The 22,911-nt window shown below is 41.0% G+C and overlaps 1 protein-coding gene across 5 annotated transcripts in view; it reads left to right on the top strand.

Moving 5' to 3' along the window:
• The window catches only part of RABGAP1 (RAB GTPase activating protein 1), a 219,971-nt gene extending 197,379 nt beyond the window's left edge, over positions 1-22,592 (top strand). For all 5 annotated transcript variants that reach the window (XM_020967635.2, XM_020967638.2, XM_020967636.2 and 2 more), the window contains 7 exons: positions 5,414-5,506; positions 5,991-6,101; positions 11,186-11,290; positions 14,794-14,877; positions 15,521-15,592; positions 19,010-19,207; positions 20,651-22,592. In XM_020967635.2, the coding sequence (XP_020823294.1) occupies positions 5,414-5,506; positions 5,991-6,101; positions 11,186-11,290; positions 14,794-14,877; positions 15,521-15,592; positions 19,010-19,207; positions 20,651-20,773 (786 nt within the window). In that variant the 3' untranslated portion in view covers positions 20,774-22,592. The remainder of the gene's footprint in view (positions 1-5,413; positions 5,507-5,990; positions 6,102-11,185; positions 11,291-14,793; positions 14,878-15,520; positions 15,593-19,009; positions 19,208-20,650) is intronic.
• Positions 22,593-22,911: the final 319 nt, after the last annotated feature.

Raw genomic sequence — 22,911 nt, 5'->3', positions numbered from 1 at the left:
AAGGCTTTTACAGTGAAGGGGAAATGGGGGCAGGTGAGAAGGAATGAGTGAATCTTATTCTCATTGGATTTGGCTTAAGGAGAGAATAACATACTCAAGTGAGTATGGAAATCTATCTTACCCTACAAGAAAATAGGGGGGAAGGGGACAAGAAAGCAAGAGGATGATAGAGGGGAGGACAGATTAGGGGAGGGGGTAATCAGAAGCAAACGCTTCTAAGAAGGGACAGGCTCAAAAGAGAGAATAAAATAAATGAGGGGCAGGATAGGATGAAGAGAAATATACTCAGTTTTTCACAACATGACTATTATGGAAGTGTTTTGCATGACTACACATGTATAACCTGTATCGAGTTGCTTGCTTTTGCAATGAGAGTGGGTGGGGAGGGAAGGAGGGAGAAAATTTGGAGCCCCAAATTTTAAAAACAAAAATTTTTTTTAAAATTGTTTTCACATGCAACTGGAAAATAAGATATACAGGAAATGGGGTATAGAAATCTATTCTGCCCTACAGGAAAATAGAAGAGGAAGGGGATAAGAGAAGGCAGGAGAGATAGAAGGGAGGGCAGATTAGGAGAAGGGATATTCATAATACATGCCATCTTGGGGTGGGGGGAGGGACGAGATGGGGAGAAAACTTGGAACTCAAATCTTGTGGAAGTGAATGTTGAAAACGAAAAATTAATTAATTAAAAATTTAAAAATAATAGTGGGCCACCTACCTTCTAGGATCAGATGGAAATTGAGGGGGTGGGAGAGAGAAAGGAGAAAGAATAACAGTAATAATAATGATAATAGCATTTACGTAACACCTTAGGGTTTACAAAGCCCTTTGCAAATAATATCTCATTTTGGCCTCACAAAAACCCTAGGAGGCAAGTATTGTTATCTTCGTTTTACAGAAGAGAAAACTAAGGCAAACAGGCTGAATCATTTGGCTAATAAGTACTTGAGGCTGGATTTGAATGTAGGTCTTTCTGACTCCAAGTTCGGTGCTCTGTTACCCTACCAAACTGCCTAATGTGTTTCACTATTATGAGTTACATCTTTGGACTGTCTTACATCCTTACTCATTCACCAGACAAAATTGAACCCCATGGTATCCTTTCCCAGAATCTTCTCCATTTAAGGTCAATCTGACAAGTGACTGTCAGCAGCAGGCCTGTTATAGGAATCTGGTTTCTGAAACCCAAAAGGTTATTTAATCAGGAAAAATGAAAAATGAATTATTATAATTTGCTATTTATATCTGACTCTCTTATCCAGATATTCATTTTGACTCTCCATTTCACTGAGATCATATTGTCATGGTGAAGTACTATTAACTGTTTCCAGGTCTAATCAGGACTGACTCAGAGTCTTAAGGTCTACTGGCCAGTGAAACAAGTATGGTCTTAGCTGTAACATAGAGGAGCCTGACAAATCACCTTACAGTCTCCTTAATTTCTTTTCAAAGAGAAAATAATGGGAGGAAAGGAAAGATGTAATTCTCTTGAAAAACACCCTTTTTTAGTGACTATTTTGATTAGTAGTCTCTTTAGAAGTATAATTAGGAAATATCATGAGAAAAGTTGGGTAGCCTTTGGCAGATTATAGGGACCCATCTTGTGTATGTGAGTATTGAAAATGGGAAGTTCTCACTGACTTAAGTTAGATGGGTCTTAAACAGTAGTTCTGTTTCGTGGGTTCTGAGGTATTAGGGCACAGAACTAGGACTAGTGGTGGAAGTTAGCAGTTTGGGCTCTTGTTATCTAAAACTTTCTAATAATCAAAGATATCAAAAAGTGGAATAAGTACCTTTCTTAGGTAGTGAGTTCCCCATCACTAGAGGTCTTCAAGGAGAGGCCATATACTTGTCTGGTATGTTATAGGAAGTCACAGGTACAGTTTGAAATAGACAAAGTCTGAAATACCATGCAGCTCTGAGATTTTGTAATTCTTCAGTTTTAGATCTGGAAGCTAAGGAAGCTAGGTCATGTTGATACGGTGAATTCATTGCTGCATGCTTCTCACTAGGGGGAGCCTCATCCCTAGTTTTCCCCCCACATGCCATTATCTTGCCAGACTAATAGCAAGTTGCAGCAAGAATTATGTTCTGGCCAGAGTTCTAATTTGTTTGCGTTTATTTTCCATTCCTCCATATTGATCTCTTAGGATTGTTTATCCATTTACCAGCTATACAAGTGTTTTATATAGGTGCTTTCTATGGGTATCATGTAGAAATTCAATAAATACTCAGCCATTGGCCTTAAACCACAGTAGATCAGGGTTTAAAGCTGACCTATGCCTTAAGCTTTGTGGCCTCCCCAGAAGTGTTTAATGGGTGTCTTCCTACAGCCTAGAACCAAAGCTGACACTGCTTGGGCAGAATCCAAGACTCCATTAATAAAAGTTCTGATTGAGGCAGGTCTAGATAGTAGCAGTAAAACTGGGTGAGAGGCACATGTAGAACGTTACCACCCTGTGGCAATGTTTCACATTTCTATACCGTTGACAAAGCAATTTTCCTATGATAGCCATGTGAGATAGATAATCCAGGTATTATCTCCATTTAACAGATGAGGAAATTGAGGCTTCTAGGGGGCAGCTAGGTGGCAGTGGATAGCACACCGGCCCCGAAGTCAGGAGGACCCGAGTTTAAATCCGGCCTCAGACTAAACACTTGACACTTACTAGCTGTGTGACCCTGGGCAAGTCACTTCACCCCAGTTGCCTAAAAACAATAATAAAATTGAGGGTCTTAGTGGTAAACTGAAAAGAATAGTTCTTAACAGAGCAGGGACTCCAGCCCAATAGACTATTAGCTCCAAGTCAGAAGTTCATTCTATCATATCACACCTTACTACGTCTAAATCAAATATCCACTGGGTGGAGCAAAGACTGAATAGACATGAATCATGGAATGATTTATGACAGCAAATCAAGGGCTAGATTTTATGATATATAATCAACATAGAAATTTTTAAAAAGGCAGTCGCATTTTGAATTGAGGTAATCAAAGATTGTTTCACCCCCTACATGCCTTCGCATTGGCCATTCCCTAACTGGGTGTTCCTAAGGCTCTCTTCTTTGCACTTTGATTTGGTGACTCCACCAGCTCCCGTGGGTTTAATTACCTTCTCTATGCAAGTGATTCTAATACCGCTTCACCGGTGTTGGACGTTGCTGACAGGACGTCCCATAGATATCTCAAACCCAACATGTCTAAAACAGAATTCATCATCTTTCCCCCAAAACCAACCCCGATCTGAATTTATTTCTGTTAAAGTTTTAATAAAGAATTAAAGGGAATGCATATAGGCCATGGATTAGAGAATCATAGATTTCGAGTTAGAAGAAAAGACAGCTTAAATGACTTGTCCCAAGTCACACAGGTAACAAGGATTTAAACCCAGACCCCATGACTACAAATCCAGCACCTATTTGGAAGAAGCAAAACAGAAAAAAAGAGAGTTATGTTGAAGTTTTTCTGTTTACTTAAAGCTAAGAGACAATGATATGTCTTTGACAGCATAAGGGAAGAAGCCAGTGGAGACGTTAAAGGTAGTGGAAAAGGGAGGAGGTATATGAAAACAGGAACTTCTATAACACAAAAAGGGATAGGATTCAAAGTGGAATATATATGCCAGAGGGTATATATGTCTTACAGCGTTGAAGTTATTCTAGTTACAGCAGAGGTATCAGGAAAGAAATCTTACCAAGTAAATCAACCTCTTTTCAAATGAAAGTGGAAACTCCACATATAATTACACTTGGTAGGTCAGAACATTCAGACTCTTGCATATACAATCATCCTAATGTCTGCCCCCCCAAAAAAAAAACCCCAACAACGATAATCATTTTTACAGTAGTATTCCTAAGCTGGCCAAAGTTCATCTTCCATTTGTACCAGAATATCACACAATCTTGAGTTGAAAGGGAATTTGGAGATTTGCTAGTGTAGATCATACCTGGGCATGAACATACACTCCGGCATCTCTAACAAATGGTCATCCAGCCTCCACTCGCAGACCTGGAGTCAATATTTTGGAACCTCCTGAGGCCTCCCTTTCGCTTTGAGAAAACTCTCATTGTCACAGAGTTCTATGATGATCTAAAATTTATCCTCTGAAACGTTCACCCACTGCTCCTAGTTCTGCCCTCTGGGGCCAAACCAAGCAAGTGACAGCCCTTCAGATACTTGAAAACAGTCGTCGCTCTTTGCCCCGAGCTTTCTTATTGCCTCACATCTAGCCTGTTGCAGTAGCCTTCTGGTTGACTTCCCTGCTTCAGCTCTCTCCCCATTCCAGTCCATCCTCCATGCGGCTGCCCACATGAACCTACTAAAGGTCACGTCTGACCATCTTAGCCACTCTTCCCCACACCATCCCCACTTCTCCCCCATTCAGTAAATGCCAGTGACTCCTTCTTACCTTCAGGAGCACATAGTTAAAATCCTCTGTTTGGCTTTGAAAGTTCTCCATAACTTGTTCCTTTCCTGCCTTTCCAGTCTTTTTATACCTCACTCCTCTAACCCTTGCCACACTGTGTGATGCAGTGATGCTGGACTCCTTGCTGTTCTTTGCACAGTACACTCCATTTTCTAGCTCGGTGCCTTTTCACTGGCTGTGCCTCCTGCCTAGTATTCTCTCCCTCCACATGTCCACGTCCCTTAAGTCCCTGCTAAAAACCCTTCTTCTACAAAGAAGCTTTTCCTAGGCTCCCTTCGTGCTACTGCTGTCCCTCAAAGACTACATCGAATTTACCCTGTATATATCTTGTACGTATGCAGCATGTTGTTTCCCTTCTTAGAATGTCAGCTCCTTGAGGACAAGGACTCTTTTTTGCCTTTGTATCTCCAGCATTGGTGAAGTGCCTGGCCCATGTGGCTGCCGTTCAATTGTTCAATCATGTCTCACTCTTCGTGACCCCATGGACCACACTGTCCAGGAGGTTTTCTTGGCAAAGAAAATGGAGTGGTTTGCTATTTCGTCCTCTATTCTTGGCCCATAGTAAATATTAATAAATATTTATTGACAGGTTGACTGCCTCCAGGGCAAACATCCCCACTTCTTTCAACAGATTTTCTTACGGCATAGACTACAAATGTTTTACCATCCTAGTTACCTTCCTTTGGACCTACTACAGTTTGTCAATGCCCCTCCCAAGACAAAGCACCCGAAAAATTGAACATAATATTCCAGATGTGATTTGACCAGGACAGAGGAGAACAGGACTCTCATTTCCTTTGTTCTGGATGCTGCACTTCAATAGATGTAGCTTAAGGTGATGGTAGCATTTTTGGCCACCATGTCTAATTGTGAACTTGAATTGAACTTGCACTTCACGAAAATTTCCACATCTCGTTTTGCAAGAACTATGTGCATATGTTATTTTCTGATATGTCTGTACATTTGTCCTTTGATCTCTCATAGATTAGCCAGAAGAAGTTAAAAAAGTATGAAAAAGAATATCATACCATGAGGGAGCAGCAGGCCCAGCAGGAAGACCCCATTGAACGATTTGAGGTATCGTCCTGAGGAATTCAGTGTAAAATCCGGTCCATCTGCCATGCCTTGTTTATTTCATTTTATAAAATTGTGCCTCTTTTGTCTTTCAAGTCACGACTAGCATTGTTTCCAGAGTTTACTCTTTCTAGGTTTAGTTTTCAGATTAAGCTTTCAAGAATCCATTTAGCAAAGCAAAGAAAACAGCTAACAGCCCTGAGTCTTGGAATCCACTGACCTTCCTATCATAATTAAGTAATAATAAATAGCTACTTGACCAAGGTCACTTGACTTAATTAAATATTTCTTTCTGGAAGTAGAAAATTGGAAAAGGGAAGTGGTTCTTATTCTTAGGAATCATTCCAGGATAAGGCAGGTTTCTGATAGGACCCCCCGAACTGAGTTTTTATTTACAAAATGTTTTAGTGGCTTTCTCAACATAGAACAAGTTGTGAGAAACTTTTCCTTTCTGCCATTTGTGTGTTCATATCTCCTCACTTCCCAGCGGGAAAATAGGCGCCTCCAAGAAGCTAACATGAGGTTGGAGCAAGAAAATGATGACCTGGCCCATGAGCTAGTAACCAGCAAGATTGCATTGCGTAAGGACCTGGATAATGTAAGTTTTACCAAACTTATATGGAATTAGCATATATTAAAAGGCTTAGTTTGTTTTTTAACATGTCTAAATCCTTGAATGACTATAATGATTTTTCTACTTATCTAGGAGCATTTAAATTCCTGCTCCTGGCCCAATTTGAAAATATTATGTCTTTGTTCCCAAGATACATCCCTTTGGAACTTAAATTCACCCCTTCCCCCCACTTTGCATATGGTCCTACATACCTAACCTAGCTGCCTGTTCTCTGACTTTTTTATGTATTGTTCTTTGGTTTCATGTTTTATTATCAATAAAATTTGTCAGTACTGAAAAGAATCCGTTACTTCATTGGCCTAAGTGCTTCTTCTACTGCTGTACATCATAACACCTCCACACCTTAGTTACATAATCTTCATGAGTTAATATGGAAAAAAATCATCACCTGGTGGCCATCATTCTATCTCAAACCACCATTTATCTATGCTGGTTCTTGGGTGACAGACATACTGTCTATTCCAAATCCACTCAAAGCCTTTATACCCTGCAGGGTCCTACCAAAGCAGGTATTGCCTTGGTAACTTTCCGGAGCTCATATCAGCACTAGAGGGGACTGTGGGTTTGAATTATTAATCACAGTCGTCTCCTGAATTCCTTCCACACTGGTGGCTCCTAGGGATGAAAAATATTTAGTCCACTATTTATCCTGCCTGCTATATGCTGATTAAGTAAGGATTTCTAGTTGAACTGCTGCCAAGTGCCCTGTCAGTTTGAAATTTGCTCTGGTACTTTCCATTGGCAAGATGTAGACTTTACCTTTCCTCTCCCCCTGTTTTTGGAACATCTTCCAGTGGTGGTACTTCTGGCACTGTGGCGGTCCGCATATAGCAAAAGCTCCTTTGGAAATAGCAGCTGTTATGATTGTGGATATAGTTACAGAATCGTGTGTCCAGAATTACTTTATACTCAAAGTGGATCCTGAGCAACCTGGAGCTTCAAGGACAGAGGCCTGGGGAAACCCATGCGTGTTCCTTGTACCAGTAGTTGGAGGCCCTCAGTTTGAAGCAACATCTGCATGGAGCCAGGGGAGAGAAATTGTGGTGCCAAGGCTGAGTTTTCCTCAGTACTTTCAGTGTCAGCAGGCCCCAGGATCTTGCTTCATATGTCAGGATACTACCCTCTAGTTTGAGGTTGTGGCTGATTGGGCTAATTCCCAGTATGATGATTCTGACCCCTGTACCCCAAGAAGGAGAAACATTTCCTGGACCCCTGCCTTGCCTAGTGAGTGGTGTGAGGAGTAGCAGGTCAGCAGAGAGTGTTGAGTAGTGTGTGGTTAGGGAGGCCAAGGAGCAGACTTCAGAGCCTCAGGAGAGAGACCCTGACCTCCCTGAGCCTATGTCCTCATTTGTAAATATGGAGAGGCCTTAGATTTATCCAGGTTTACAAAGCACTTTTTCCCTTTTTGATTCCTCATTAGTACTCCTTTTATTAAGGGGATTTGTTCTGTGAAGTTTGGATTCAGTCAAAGGGCCGCTTTAGGGCCACATGTGGCCTTGAGGCCGCAAGCTCCCCACCCTTGCATGAGGAAGCTGAGCTTCAGATATGTGAAGTGATTTTCCCAGGATCCTGCAGACAGTAAGAGTAGTGACAGGGACCTCTGACTCCAAGACCAGGGATGTATCCCACAGCATACATCCCAAAGCAGTTTATGTGGATCTCTAATTATTATTAACATTCAGGGTGGTAGAGAACATTCCATGGGTAGGTAAAACTAAGGTGTTCTTTCTTGTTCCCAGAGTGAGTGGGCTTTTGCCTCTTAGATATAAGAGGCAATTTATCATTTGGTTCCAGCTGGATGTAGCCTGAGCCATTGTGTGTTGGCCAGAAATTGACAGTCTAATGGTAACATTACCATCTCACCAGCTTAAAAGTGGATTGAGGTTTTTGTTCTTGACTTCTGTGCCAAAGAAGTGTTTTTATGCTACAGGTTTTTATACTGATCCCAAGAGGACAATATTACTCTTACAATGACTTCCAAACTTTACCATCACCCCCCCCAAAAAAAAAAACCAAACAACAACAACCTATTTTCTACTCCTGGCATCCCACTCACAGAGTTTGGTTAACAGTATTGCATTACATCTGTGATCTCATCAGTGCATAACAATAATATCTCACTTATATCGTAAGGCTTTTGGCACACAGGGTAGATTGCATTCTGCAGCATTTGAGGGAGTACCTGCATAAATCAGATCCTTACCAGCCAGTCATAGTCATGAGGAATGTTATACCCATTTTAAACACGAGGGAACTAAGGCTCAGAAAGGTTAGTTAATTGGCTGGTTTGTAATACCAGAGTTAAAGAGAGTCATCAATCAAAGGTCAGATGTGCAAAGTTGGTGCTAGCTGATTTTTATGCAAAACTGAATGAGAAATAAAAATTATCCCTAAAATATCCAATACTCTCGCAGCGTGATCATCCATCTCTGACTCAAAGACATCCTAGTAAGTCAGAGAGAGGGCATCTGCCTGAATCTTGTGCCTTTCCTCATGTCAGTACCATGTCCTGTTGCTCTTCTGCTCCTGCTTCAGATGAGGAGCACTGAAAAGCTGGAGGAAATCGTTCAACACTGATTCTTACTGAAGTGTGAAGAGGAGAGCTAAAGGGACAGCAGCCTGTGTCCCCAAGAATGCATTCATTCATCCTCCCCCCTCATATTGAGCGGGGGACCTGAGATCCTGTCACTTAACTGTAATTCAAAGTCAGTGGGGTCTCAGAACCATTTGGAAACTGGGTTCTCTTACAAGATGACAGTGTCTTCTTGGTACTCTTGTCAGTCAGTGCTTCTGTCTCCTCTCTTGTCCTCCCTACTCCCTTACTTCCAAAACACAGAAAACTGATATTAAGCATTTCTGGAATTTCTCCCCATTAGCAAAATTATCTTCCATCTCTTTTGTCATTTCTTTCTGATTCGTTTCTGAGAAGGAAAGGCACTGTGAATAGAGTAGGAAGATGCAGCTTCACATCCCAGGTTCGTTATCTGTCACTATGTTAGGCAAGTCACTTAGGCTCTGTGAGCCTCAAGTTTCCTTGTTGTAAAAGGGACCTGATGTGACAGGATCAATGTAGGAAAAGTATTTGGTAAGCCCTAAAGTACTCTAAAGATTTGATTTGTTGCTGTTGGGCTTTCTCCTGAATATCCTTAAAAGCCTTCGGACAGTAATGAGTCTGCATCTGTGCAGCATATCAGTTGATCCTTGGGAGTTGTCATCAGTTTTTGGTAGTCCCAACAATATATGCTTGTCTCTCTGAGGGAAGAATTGATTGATGTTAACTGGGTTGGGGGAAATGATTCTCATTGATCTCAAGGTTTTGGTGTGTGTTTGTTTGTCTCAAGGCAGTCATCAGTTGAAGTTCTCTTTTCAGTAAGCATCCTGCTTTGGTTTTCTGCATCCTTTGAATATACTCACCAAGATATGACTCTGATATTTAGAAAAGGGACTTGTGGCCATGCTACCAAAGAAGAAAGCATTCCCTTCCAACAAGGTACTAGTATAGTCCTCCCTCATCAGCACTTTGACATCAGTGAGTGAGATGCTGTGGGTGTCAGACTTTGGAAGTGCTCAGTACCAGAGAGGAGTCTAGATGTTTTATAATGCCCACTGCTGCCAGGCTTTATGTTCCCAAAGGTCATGATTATTTCTATATGGTTTCTCCTCACGTTCAACTAAGCTTTTATTTAAGCAAGTTTTCTAAATGCTAGAAAGGAAGGTGGGTTTCAGTAGTCTAGGTTATTACAGATATTTTCTGGTGAAATTAGGCAGGCAGCTTTCAGTATTTCTTATGTGAGGAAGGAAAAGTATTGGGTCTGTAGTACAAAACAGAGCAAAATTTCTTCCTTCTGGCTGTTGTTTCCTTGATTTCAGGTTCTCTTCATTTCCTTTTCAATTACAGCTTGTATCCTGTGATGATTTCCCTGTGCTTCTTGCCTCTCACTCACCTCTCATGTATAGTTACCCAGTCTCGTTTGTGTCTCCAAAATATAACTTACATCTGGCACCTTCTCTTTCACCACAGCTAGATTTTTGCCGTAGCCAACTAATAGTTATTTCTGTTTGTCTTTCCCCACCCAAACGGGCCCTTCATTTGTTATTAGATCAGTCTTCATTATGTAGAGAAAGAGCTGACCATGTCTTTCATCTGCTCAAAAATTTTTAGTGGCTTACTATTGACACTGAAATAAAGTTCAAACTCCTTTGCCTGGCATTCAAAGCCCTCCACAATTTGGCAACAGTCCTACCTTTCCTCTATTATTATTGCCAAATATGTGCCACATATTTTATATTTAAGCCAGACTTTCTGTGCTACCTCTACACACACACACACACACACACACCTCTCTTTCCCATCTCCATGTGTTTGCCTCAGGCAAATGCCCTTCCTCCCCTCCTGTGCCTGTTGAATTGCCACCAGTCCATTAAAACACCATTCAGTTATCCCTCAGACTTTCTGTCCCTTTCTAATATGTACAAGTACAGTTTGTAGTTCACTTCAGGAAGGAGCCTTTCTCTCTTGCATATTTAGTTATTTTCAGCCTTTATATGAAGTTCTATATCTTTTAGGCTCAGTTTCTCATGATAATAATTTTTTTCTGATGTGATAAAACTTGTTCAGCCCTCATTCTTGGATCAGCTCTTGAATATCCATATGCAAAGTTTTGTTTTTCAAGCAGACTATTAGAAAGTAAAAAGACACGAGTTTTCATCCAGGGAAATGAGTGGGAACTGAAAAGTCCCAGATCCTCTCATGATCAGATGGAAGAAATCAGCAGAACAAGAAGCCGTTCTTGGGTGATGAGCAATGGGGCCATTCCTTCACTAGGCAAGAGTCAAGAAAACTTTACTTTGCGCAGAGGCAGGAAGCCTGGGATCTAACCCCTACCTCACCACTAAGCAGTTGTGCAGCCTTCAGCAAAAGGCACTTCCTTCTTCCTCCTTGGCTTCCATTTCCCTGTCTTTAAATCGAGTGTTAAATGAGATGATTTTTCAGCTCTAACTTTCCACGATTCTCTGACAACCCACGGTGCAATATGTCTGTGTTGCAGGCCGAGGAAAAGGCAGATGCCCTGAATAAGGAGCTGCTGATGACCAAACAGAAGCTGATTGATGCAGAGGAAGAGAAAAGGCGACTAGAAGAGGAGTCTGCTCAGGTGACTGGTATCTCAGGGCCCCCAGATTCCCTCCCCCACCCCAGCCTTCCTGCACCTGGAAAGCAAAGGAATGTGGGAGCAGTGTAGGGTAGAGCAGAGAGAACATTGGATCTGAGGACAAGAGATGAGGTTCAAGTCCTGCCTGGCCTACTTAGTAGCTATGGAAACTTGGGCAACTTACTTTTCCAATCTTAGCTTCAAATTTCCTCATCTGTGAAATGAATAGGATTACAAGCTCGTTTCTAGCTCTGACATTCTATATCCTAAACATTCCTTGTTTTAGAATCTTGTCTACTCTTAAGAATCTAGCTCTAAGCTTCCTCTGAGGTGTCAGTCTACATTCTAACACCCTGTCGGACTATAACTGAGGACTAAAAGGAAACCATAGAGGGCAAGCACTGTATGTCCTGTTGGCATGGGGAAAACCTGAGACAGCTGGATTATGTTTCTCTCCAAAGGCTCTATCTATTTACTGCTTGAAGCCTAATAGTCCTTAATAATTAAAACTGGAAAGGAGATAGTAGGTCAGTGTCCATTCTTTCATATGACAAGAAAAAATTACTGTAGCCCCATGTTTGCTTCTTTGGAGCCTTATGTGAAGTGACATGAAGCAGCAGACTAGGAATTTTCAGAACTAGACTTGGATCGTAGCTCTGTGAATGGCTGTGGCTGACCTTAGGCAAGTCTCACCCCACCCTTCTGGGCCTGTTTCATCTGTAAAATTTGGGCTAAGTGATGTCTAAGGTTCCAACAATGGCATTCCTAATTCTGTGACAGGTGCACAGAAAGATAGACATAGGTATCCTTGTTGATCTGGCTGAGGACCCCTTGCTCTCTCGCAGATCTTTGATACCAGCAGTGCACATGACAACCCGTCTGTGCCTTTTCCTATGTAACTCTTGTTGACGGCCTTCTGTAGCCCCTGAGCGGGGACTGGGGAAGAGGGGGTGCAGTCCAGCGGATGTACTGAGGCCTTCCATTAAGGCTCTTGCAATTGCATGTGTACACAAACAGCACTCGAGTTGTCAACTTCTTCAGCCTACCTCTTCCTACATGGCTCTCCCATCTTTTAAGATTACACATTTCATGGAAAACTGATCTTGTATACCACTTTTTATGTTCCACTTAAAATTAATTTACTTTGAAAAACTCTTCAGAGTTCACCCTCAGGCAGATGTGCAACTAATTGGTTAAGTATCTTTTGCTACTCATCCTCATTCTTGGCTGTTTCTTCATTAATAAATAATAACAAATTAATAAAAATAAATTAATTAATAAACTAATAAACATCTCCTGAGAATTCAGAGAAGAGGAAAGAAGTGAAATGCCAGCCTTTATCTTATCTACCCCTTAGAACTTGATGTTTACAGCTGAGCAAGGCTGAAAAAGACAACCCATGGGCCATTGTAGATGGTGCCCAAAATCTGAAGCAGAGTTTCAGATTTTTTATATTATTCCAACCCTTCCCATCCCCTTCTAACAGACTGCCCCTTTGGCATCCTCACTTTTTCACTTATTTTCAGTCTCTCCTTCTGTACTGACTTCTCCCTACCGCCCACAAACATGCCCATAATCTCCACCATCCTCAAAAAACCCTCACTTCATCCTTCCATCCCCACGAAACAATCATCTCATATCTCTTCTATCCCTAGTTGCCAAACTTGAAAGGCCATCTGCAGTACATTCCTCCACTTTCTTGTGTCACTCTTTTCTTAATCCCTTACAATCTGGCTTTTAACCTCATCATTCCACAGGAATGAGAGTATCATTCCGCTGTCTCCCAAGTTGCCACTGATTTCTTAGTTGTTAAATCCCATATCCTTTTCTCAGTCCTCACTTTTCTTTACGTCTCTTCAACCTTTGTCACAGTTAATCACTTTCTTCTCCTTGATACTCTCTTCTCTAGGTTTTTGGGACACTGCTCTCTTCCGGTTCTCCTCCTACATTCTCCTTTGCTGGATCCTTATCCAGGTCCCACTCTCTTACCATGAGTGTGTCCCACAGTGATCTATCCTGGGATCTATCCTGGGCTGCCTTCTCCCTTTGTACTACTTTACTTGGTGATCTCATCAGTTGTCATAGATTTAATTATCATCTCTCTCCTAATGATTGTCAAACCAACCTATTTCTTCCCAGCGTCTTTGCTGACCTCCAGTCTCACCTCTTGAAATGTCTTTTAGACATTTCAAACTGTATATCCAGTAGACATCTTAAACTCATCATGTCCAAAACCAAACTCATTATCTTTCCCCCTAAACCCTGTACCCCTCTTAACTTCCCTGTTACTGTCAAGGGCAACACCATCCTCCTAGTCTCTGTGGCTTGCAAACCAGGTATCATCCTAGACTCCTCACTACCTCATATTCAAGCTGTCGCCACTGTCAATTTTACCTCTACAGTGTCTCACCCCATTCTTTTTTCTCTGATGTTGCTTCCCACCCACACCCACCCCAGATGCAGGTCCTTTATCACCTCACATTTAGACGATTGCAATAGCCTGCTTATGGGTCTGTCTGCCCCAGGTGTCTCCCCACACCAGTCCATCCTCCATTTAGCCATCAGTGATTTTCCTAAAGCCCAGGTCCAACTCTGTCACCCTCCAACTCAATAAACTTCAGGGGCTCCCTGTTGCCTCCGCAGTCATCTATACAAAATCCTATGTTTGGCATTCAAAGGATAAGATAAACCTATCACCACCACCTTTCCAGTCTTCTTATATCTTCCTCCCCAGCACATATTCTTTGGTTCAGTGACACTTATCTTCTTGCTATTCCTTCTTCTTCTGCTGGCTTCCTTCAAGTCCCAAATAAAATTCTATCTTCTAAAGGAAACTTTTCCCGCCCTTTCTTAATTCTAGTGCCTTTCTTATTTTTCCTGTTTTTCCCTCTACGGCTTGTTCGTACATATTTGTTTACCCCATGAGATTGTGAGTTCCTTGAGGACAAGGACTGTCTTTTGCAAACCCTTTCTGTGTCCCTAGTACTTGGTAGGCATTTAATAAATGTTTATTGACCAGGTGAATATGGTTTGAGCTAATAACCGCTTTCCCCCCTACTGACTTAAGGGACAGGATAGTTGTCTATACCAAAAATTGATAATAATAACACCCATTTCCATAGTGTTTGGAGGTATATGACAGTTTTTCTAATCACAGACCTTGGGGAGTGCGAGTATTATCACCGTCATTATCATTAATAATAATGACTCATTTATAAAGAGCTTTAACGTTTCCAAAGTGCTTTCCCCCCAGAGCCCTGGAACTATATAAATGCAGTTATTATCATCATCTCCATCTTACAGGTGAAGAAACTAGAGCCCAGGGATGCAAAGTGACTGTCCATTTAGGACATAGTGGGCTTTGGACTCAGTTTGATGTCATCTTTCTCCAAGTCTATGGCTTTTTTCTCTCTAGAGTCCTGCAGAAGAGGTCACATAGATCTTGGTGGTAGTTATATGCCCAATTTCAGGACTTTGTTTATTCCCTTTTTACTTTTTTCCTGCAGCTGAAAGAAATGTGCCGTCGGGAGCTGGACAAAGCAGAGTCAGAGATTAAAAAAAACAGTTCCATCATTGGTGATTACAAGCAGGTATGTTCCACTGGTCTGCTGATACTACCTTCTCCTCTAGAGAATATTGTTATTTTTACTATTATCTCCATTTTACAGATGGTGAGACTGAGACTCAGAGGGGTTAAGTGACTTGTTCTAGGTAACACAGCTAGTTAGTGCTGGTACCTGAGATTCAAACACAGGCCTATTGACTCTAAATCCAGTGCTTTTTACACTTGCTGTCTTAGCTTGTAAACTCTTTACTCATCTCTGTTCTGTTAACACTGGTTAGATACACGTCTAGGGGTAGACTCTTAGAATCTGAAACTTTGTCTTTTCCCTCTGGACTGGCTTGATTTCATTTACATGAATATATAGTAGTAGTCGTTTTTTCCTTTATTGTGCCTCCTCATTCAGCTTTGTCTGTTTAGCATATTTTCATGGATCATGTAGGCCTTGCCCTCAGAGGACATGAGAGTAGTGTTAACGCAAATAAGGGAACTTACATTTTGAATGTTCCCACTTTTGTCCCCCTCGTGATACCCCTGAATAGCTGTCATCTTCCCCCCTGCAATTATCTCTGAATGTTCTACTGCCCAAGTTTGGCTTTGAGTGAGTCCCAAGCTTAGCTTGCACAGATGATTGTAATGCTTCAAGTATTTCATGGATTGTGTTCCTTTAGATTTGTTCCCAGTTGAGTGAGAGATTGGAAAAGCAGCAGTCAGTGAATAAAGCAGAAATTGAGAAAATTCGGGTAAGTGGCTTTCTTTAGTGTATTGGTACAATTTGCTTTTAATTTAAGGCAAAGAATTTCTGAACTTTATTTACAGTACTTTATTCATTATAAACTACTAGGCAGGACAGAGAATGGCAATGACATTTTCCAGTGATGAGGAATGGAAATAAAATTGAGAAAATTGAGTGTAAACCTTACTTCCCATGGGGCAGGACCATGAATACTTTAACTATTAGGGGTTGCAACGTTATAAGGCCCTTGGGGAGCAGAATCACAGAATGTTAGAAAAGGAATGGACCTGAGAACTTAGCATGTGAAAACACAGAACACTCTGTTAGAGATGGAAAAGACTTTGGACTAAGAATGGTCGCGGCTAGAGGGACCCATCAGAACTGGTTAAGTCCAATTCCCCGAACAGATTATGACACTGAGACTTAAAAATACAGAGCTGATAAATGTTAAGAGCCAGAACCAGAACTTAACTTCTATGCTTTCTATTGAGTTCTTTCCTACTAGGTAAAGACTTAACTTTCTTTTTCGCTGGATTAGCAGTCAGGGAACTGTTTACCTCCCAGCTCTGTCAGAAATTCATTATATGACCTCAAAGAAGTCACTTCTCTGGTTTCCTCATTTATCAAAAGAAGGGGTTAAACTAAAGGACCTTTAAGATCCCTTCTAGCTGTAATTTCTATGACAAATCAGAAAAGATTATTTCACAGAAGGTAGGATCATTTTGTTGAACTCAAAATGGTGTCACATTGCTATATTATATCAGACATGATTATTAGAAATTCACTCATGAAAATGGAACCTGTTACTAGTGTATATAGAAGGGGCGTATTGTGCGTGTGTATGTGTACACATGCTACATACACAGATACACATACGCATCTCTATTATCTATCTATCCATCTATCGATCTGTCTGACAAAGAAATAGTGTGGCCTAATGAGTACTTGCTGGTGCTCACGTTGTAATTTGTAGGGCCTTCAAGAACTTAGAGTGACCTCCATACCAAAAGTGGGCATAGGTAGATGACCCCTGCAGAGGAAAAACTGACAAGCTTATTAAATCATGGTACTGATTTGAGATTTCATAAATTGGGGTTTACTTGGTCGACTGCTTCCTGCAGGGCTGTGCCGTTATAAAGAAGGGTGCCATTTGGGTCAGGAGGACTCATAGAACCTCTGAGCCATAAGGGCCTCAGGGCTCTGGCCTAACTCAGACGTAAACAGAAACATTCTCTAAAATATTGCAGACAATGGGTCATCTCCTTGCAAACAGCAGATCCAGGACTTTTGAACTCAGTCTTTCTTCTGGTCTTCAACTCTTTAATCTTAGGTCACTAGGCCTCTCTCTGTTTTCTCATCTGTAAAATGAAGGGTTTGGACTAGATTACCTAGTCTTTCTGGCTCTAAATCTGTGATCCTACAAGATTCTGTGCTTTATAATCCCTTCCAGCCCTAAAATTCTTTTTTTAAGTAAGTACCAAAGCAAAGTATTGATCTGCAGATAAACGCTCCCCAGCAAAGATTAGTAACAGCTTCACAGCACCCCCCCCCCCAGCTCAGCAGCTAGCCAGATGTGTAACGTGCTGTGCCAGTGCTCATTGCAGCCTATTGTTTTCATTATTCTGCTTCACCTGCAGGATCAGGAAATCAAAGCCTTAATTTAGTTTCGGTTCCAAGTTCATGGCTGATCATGTCTGAATCCAGTGTCACTTAGACTCTCTATCTGCCTTGTACTTCTTACACTTTTACAACTTTACACTTTCATGAAACCTTCTTTGGCTGTCCCTTTCAAAGAGTTCTAGGCTTCTCAGTTAGCCTTGCCTTTGAAGACAACTTAGCAGGAGACTGTTATTTTCATTCATTCATTCATTCATTCATTTATTTATTTGTTTTGGCTAGGCAGTGGGGTTAAGTGACTGTTAAGTGACACAGCTAGTAAGTGTCAAGTGTCTGAGAGCAGATTTGAACTCAGGTCCTCATGACTCCTGAGGTGGTGTTCTATCCACTGTGCCACCTAGCTGCCCCAGTTATTTATGTCACTTTTTTGTGGTGGCTCTAGATGAACAGCCTTTTGTTCTCTTAGTCACTGAGTTTAGTCTTCAGGTTTTTATATTTCTTCAGCAACTCTGCTGAATTAGCTGTGTGGTGGCAATCAAGCAATAAGCTTTTATTAAGTGCCTACTAAGTGCCAGGTACGGTCTTAAGCACTGGGATAGCCCAGCCCTAACATTCTCTGTCCCAGTGTAGTTTCCAGCTCCATAATTCTCTGTTCCAAGGTCTCTTCTACTTTAATGCTGAATACTATGATCTATGTTCAGTTATCCTTTGCAGCTTTGATGCGCCAAGATTCTAGGTAAAACGTCCTTCCAACTAAACGCCATTCTCCATTTGCTTCAAGAATTCATAATCTTAGTTATGTACAGGACTTCTTGGCCAAAAGGTTTTTTACTTACTAGCCATGTTAGAAAAGCTGTGTTTTGGAAGCTGTTACCTAGAACATAGAAATGGCCTCATTATATGAAATTATATTGCTAGAGTTTATATCAAAATGCATTCTGCAGCATTTTTAGGAAAGGATCTGTCACATTACTTAAAGAAGTTATCACCTGATTCACACACTGTGTGGCTATTTCATGAAAGTAATCGTTCCTAAAATAACAAAAAATGACAAGTCAGTGCTGGAGGGGTAATGGAAGGGGAGGTACCCTAAATATATTTTTGGTGGAGCTGTGAAATGTTACAACTGTTTTGAAAAGCAATTTGGAATTTTGCAAATGATGTGACTAAAATGCCCATGGCCTTTGAACCAGACTCCATCACTGGATTTAATGGCCCAAAGAAGCTGTCTATAAGACGTCTCCATATACACCAAAATATTTAGAAAGAGTTGGGAGACAGAGTAGATGTCCAGCAGTCAGGGCATGGCTAAGCAAATTGTAGTATGTGAGCGTAATGGAACATGACCATACTGGAAGAAATGATGCATATAAGCAGAGCCAAGAAAATAGCATACACAGTAATAATAACAATGTAAATGGAAATAATAACCACACACCAAAGCACCAAAAGTGAATGCAACAAAATTATAAAGATCCAGCAGAACTGAAATGAAGAGATACGAGATACACCCCCAACACACTCCTTTGTGAAGTCGGGAGGCCAACAGGTGTTAGACATTGCACGTGTTTTCTGATTTTTTCAATGAATTGATCTGTTGTGCTGATTTGTTTTTTCTCTCTATAAAAATACTGTTATAGGGGATAGCTCTTGAGGATCAGGAAGGGGGAGGAATAACTATGGTGATGTGAGAAACAAAAATATCAATAAAAAGTTACATTTTTTTAAAAAGGGGACAAAAGTAATCCCTCCTTTCCTGTGGGCCAGTCAATGACACTGCCTTTGACTGTCTGCCCTCTGGTTTCAGCATAAGGTGGACGATTGTGAGCGCTGCAGAGAGTTCTTCAACAAGGAAGGGCGTGTGAAAGTCATCAGCTCAGCCACAGAGGCTTCAGATGAAGACACTGATGAGGAGAAGGAGACATTGAAAAACCAGCTGAGGGAAATGGAGCTGGAACTAGCACAAACCAAACTACAGTTGGTCGAGGCCGAATGTAAAATCCAGGTGAGGAGAGCCAGGGACAGACTGTGCCTTGGTGTGAATTACTGGGGGAAGACATTCAAGACTTGGACTAGAGACTCATGGGAATGATTTTGTAGTTGATTAAAGAGCACATAACTGGTTTTGTACTAGATGATGAGCCAGATCGAATGCCCAGTGGTTTTTCCCATGTTTGTGATAGAAAAGTATTATCCACTATCTCCCAATCCCCTTCCTTTTGTGACCAAAGAGAGTTTGGAGGACTTTTTTCCTTCAAGGTATGTCATAGGATAGGAGTTTGAATCCCATTGAAATATAGCAACAAAACTTTGTCCTGCACTTACATGGTCCTTGTCATGACTGTCTTTTACCCATACTGGCAGCCTTGTAAGCCACATCCTTAAAAATCACATTTCTTTGAAAGGAAAAAAATGTAAAGATATACATAAGTTTTTCTACAAATCAGATTTGGAGAGGTGGAGAAGAGAAAGCATAGCTACATTCAGATTCATGTGGTATCAAAATTATTTGTACATGTCTTCTACCTCTTCTTCTGTGTTACAGGGAAGACCTACTGTACATAAGGGCAGAGGCATTGTCTTCTCCATTTCTGTGTCCCCTACCATGTCTTGAACATAAAAGACCTATTTAACTGAATGGAGAATTCACTGCATGAATTGAGCACATGAATGTGAGAATTAATTAATAAGATGTTAAGGACCAAGATCTTGGCATTTGAGCACTGTAGCTCAGTTGGCGCTAGAAAGAAACAGCTTTAGGCAAAACAGCATTACAGAGGGACAGTTGGCTCTATAGAAATGTTGTTAAAAATGAGCAGTTAGCCAAAAGATACTCAGCTTTACAGTGGGGTGTTTTAATGTAAGAAGGTAGCATAGTGTACTGAAGAGAGCTGAATTTGGAGTAAAAGGACCTAGGGTTAATTCTGCTATGGGATCTACTTGGTCTAAGTTATTTCTAAGGTCCCTTCCAAGACCTAAATCCTATATAATTCTATAAAGCACAAGTCAGTAACAACAATAGTTCTTGACATATGCATAGCCACTAGGATATTCTTTCGTTTTAGTTTCCCATTAACCTTGAGAAGTAATTTTATTTTGGAGCAGACCTGTGATTGCTTCTGTAGAGAGAAAACCTCCTCTGGTCCCCTTCTACAACTTAGGAGTGTTGAAGAATGACTTGCCCAGAGTGACACAAATGGGATATGGCAAAAGTGAGATTTGAACTCATTTCTTCCTTACTCCAGCCACTAGGCCACACTGCCTCATGGCATGGTTTGCCCAGGGTCACTCAGTAAGCGTCTTGAGACAGGATTCAAACCTAAGACTTCACACCTCCAAGCCAGCTGAAGGCTGGACTTTTTTATACTCAGTGAACTAGCTCCATCAGGTTGTTTGACTGGTGGCAGCTGCAGAAATGTAATTGTGGCTCATATGTTTTCTCTTTCAGGACCTGGAACACCATTTAGGTCTCGCACTAAATGAGGTCCAGGCTGCCAAGAAGACTTGGTTCAACCGAACCATAAGTTCTATAAAGACAGTGACTGGTGTCCAAGGGAAAGAGACGTGTTGAGGCGACACCTTCTTCTTCACACACACACACACACACACACACACACACACACACACACACACACACACACACACCACCTTTGGCTGCCTTCCTCGGCCAGATGTTTGATTCTGTGACATGTCAGAGGACCAGAATGTATATAACCTAGAAACACAGCAGCATGTCAGGATTTTAATAGATCAATGATAAAGTGGATGGAAACATGCGAAACAAGGCTTCCTCTGTAGGACTCTTCATACTACTGATATTTAACAGGTGTTCTAGCTAGATTGAAACTCTTCAGAGAAGCACTCTATTGAGACCCCCTAAGAGGCCTTTTTCACAAAGTCAAAGTAGGTATGAAAACTTCACATACCCTGCGGCCAAGTTTACATTACAGGTGTAGGGATCTTTTGGTCAGTTTGGATTTTTTTTTACCTTGATTTGTGTGTGTGTCCATGTGTGTATATATATATACACACATACATACATGCACATATGTATGTATATATAAGTATGTGTATATATATACACATTTGTATATATACATGCATGCACACATGTATATATGTGTGTGTATAGATATTTTCACACACATGTATGTATATATACATATAGAGAGAATAGCAGGGGTGGAATATCACTAACCCAGAACACAACTCAAGTCTATCTGTAAGGGGTCCTTTCAGGTAGGATCTAGGGAGTTTTTTAAAAGGAAAAAAATGGGTTTCACAACTATGGTTGACGCCATCTGGTTTTGTTAAGATGACACACCGCACATTTTTCTGTTTGGCATTATTTACGTGTTTCTAATCAATTCTATGCAATTCTTTTTTTTTTTTTTAAAGCACTAGCTGCCAAATGACTTCACAGCTCCATGTTGGGTGACTTGTCTTTGAATGTGAGATGTGAAATAATCAAAAATGGGGCAAATGTCATTTTACTTATGTCATATAGACAGATCTAGCTTGTCTTTCCCAAGCCCACACAAAGTCAACTGTGTTGGAATCCCAACACCAGGACTGCCGACATGTAACTAATTATGTGGCCGTTTGGACAACTGATTCCGTTTGAGGGCTGTTCCTTTTTCTCTCCCCTCCCCCCCATGACAAGTTCCCTAATATCAAGGTTTTTAGTTTGCACATATGTATGAATGAGGAGAAACTGAACTGTACACATACAGTTGGTCTTTTGGGATGTGTATGTATGTTTATCTGCACTTGCAGCAAGGTAGTGGTGCTCTGGGACTCACCAGCTATATACTTTCACTGACTTTCGGGGGATATTGCACCTGCTCAGACTCTGGATCTGTGAGCTGGGTTTCAGGAGCCCTGTTCTCAGAGTACTTCCTGTGCATGGGCCTCTCCCCATTCACACTGGCTTGAAGTTCTCACTTGAAAGCTATCGAATGAAGATTTTTAGCACCTTGTTCCTTTTTTTAAGATTGTTATTTTCACTTTCATTTTTAATTTATAATGGTTTTATGTTGTGCTGACAAATCTCTCTTGTATCAGTGGATACTTTTTTTTCCCTTTACCCTATGTGCAGTGTGAGCAAGCTGGTTACAAGAAGAGACACTGGTTTGTATATAAAGATACTTGGTTTATTTTGTACTTTTCTTGTTGACTGTACTAATGCTCGCTAATGTGACCTGTGACGATGGAGGTGACATGCAGCTATATACCCAAACCCTTTCCTTAACTGCTTACGTCATCTTTATTGTTTAATCACCCAAACAAACAATTGTAAGTGTGTCCAATATTAAGTTGTGTGGACATTGTGCTGGGGTAGTTTCAGTGTGTAAACTTTATGAATTGAAATATAAACCAGTAACATTGTATTATTATTGTTATTTCTTCAGTTTTATTTCATTTTAATAAGCATAGACATTCATTATACTGACATTTATCTTGAAAGCTTCTCTGGGTATAAGCTGGATTGGTGCCTACCAACCAAATTGGAAAGCCTTTGAGTTCAGGAGACCCCGCAACAGACCACGTGTCTTTTGTCCTAGACCATTCTATTTCAGTGTGGAGAAGCTTATCACCAGAGACTGGCAATTGGGCAATGGGTTTTTTCTGGGTTTTGTTTTTTGAACTAAAGTAACTTTAAGTCTTTTAAGGTGGTAAAAGTGCTGAGGTATGAAAAGTATGGCTCTT

Source organism: Phascolarctos cinereus, unplaced genomic scaffold, assembly GCF_003287225.1.
Source record: "Phascolarctos cinereus isolate Bilbo 61053 unplaced genomic scaffold, phaCin_HiC Scaffold_2;HRSCAF=192, whole genome shotgun sequence".
Taxonomy (NCBI): Eukaryota; Metazoa; Chordata; class Mammalia; order Diprotodontia; family Phascolarctidae; genus Phascolarctos; species Phascolarctos cinereus.
The sequence above is the reverse complement of the archived record's forward strand: the minus strand, read 5'-3'. Positions and strand labels throughout refer to the sequence as shown.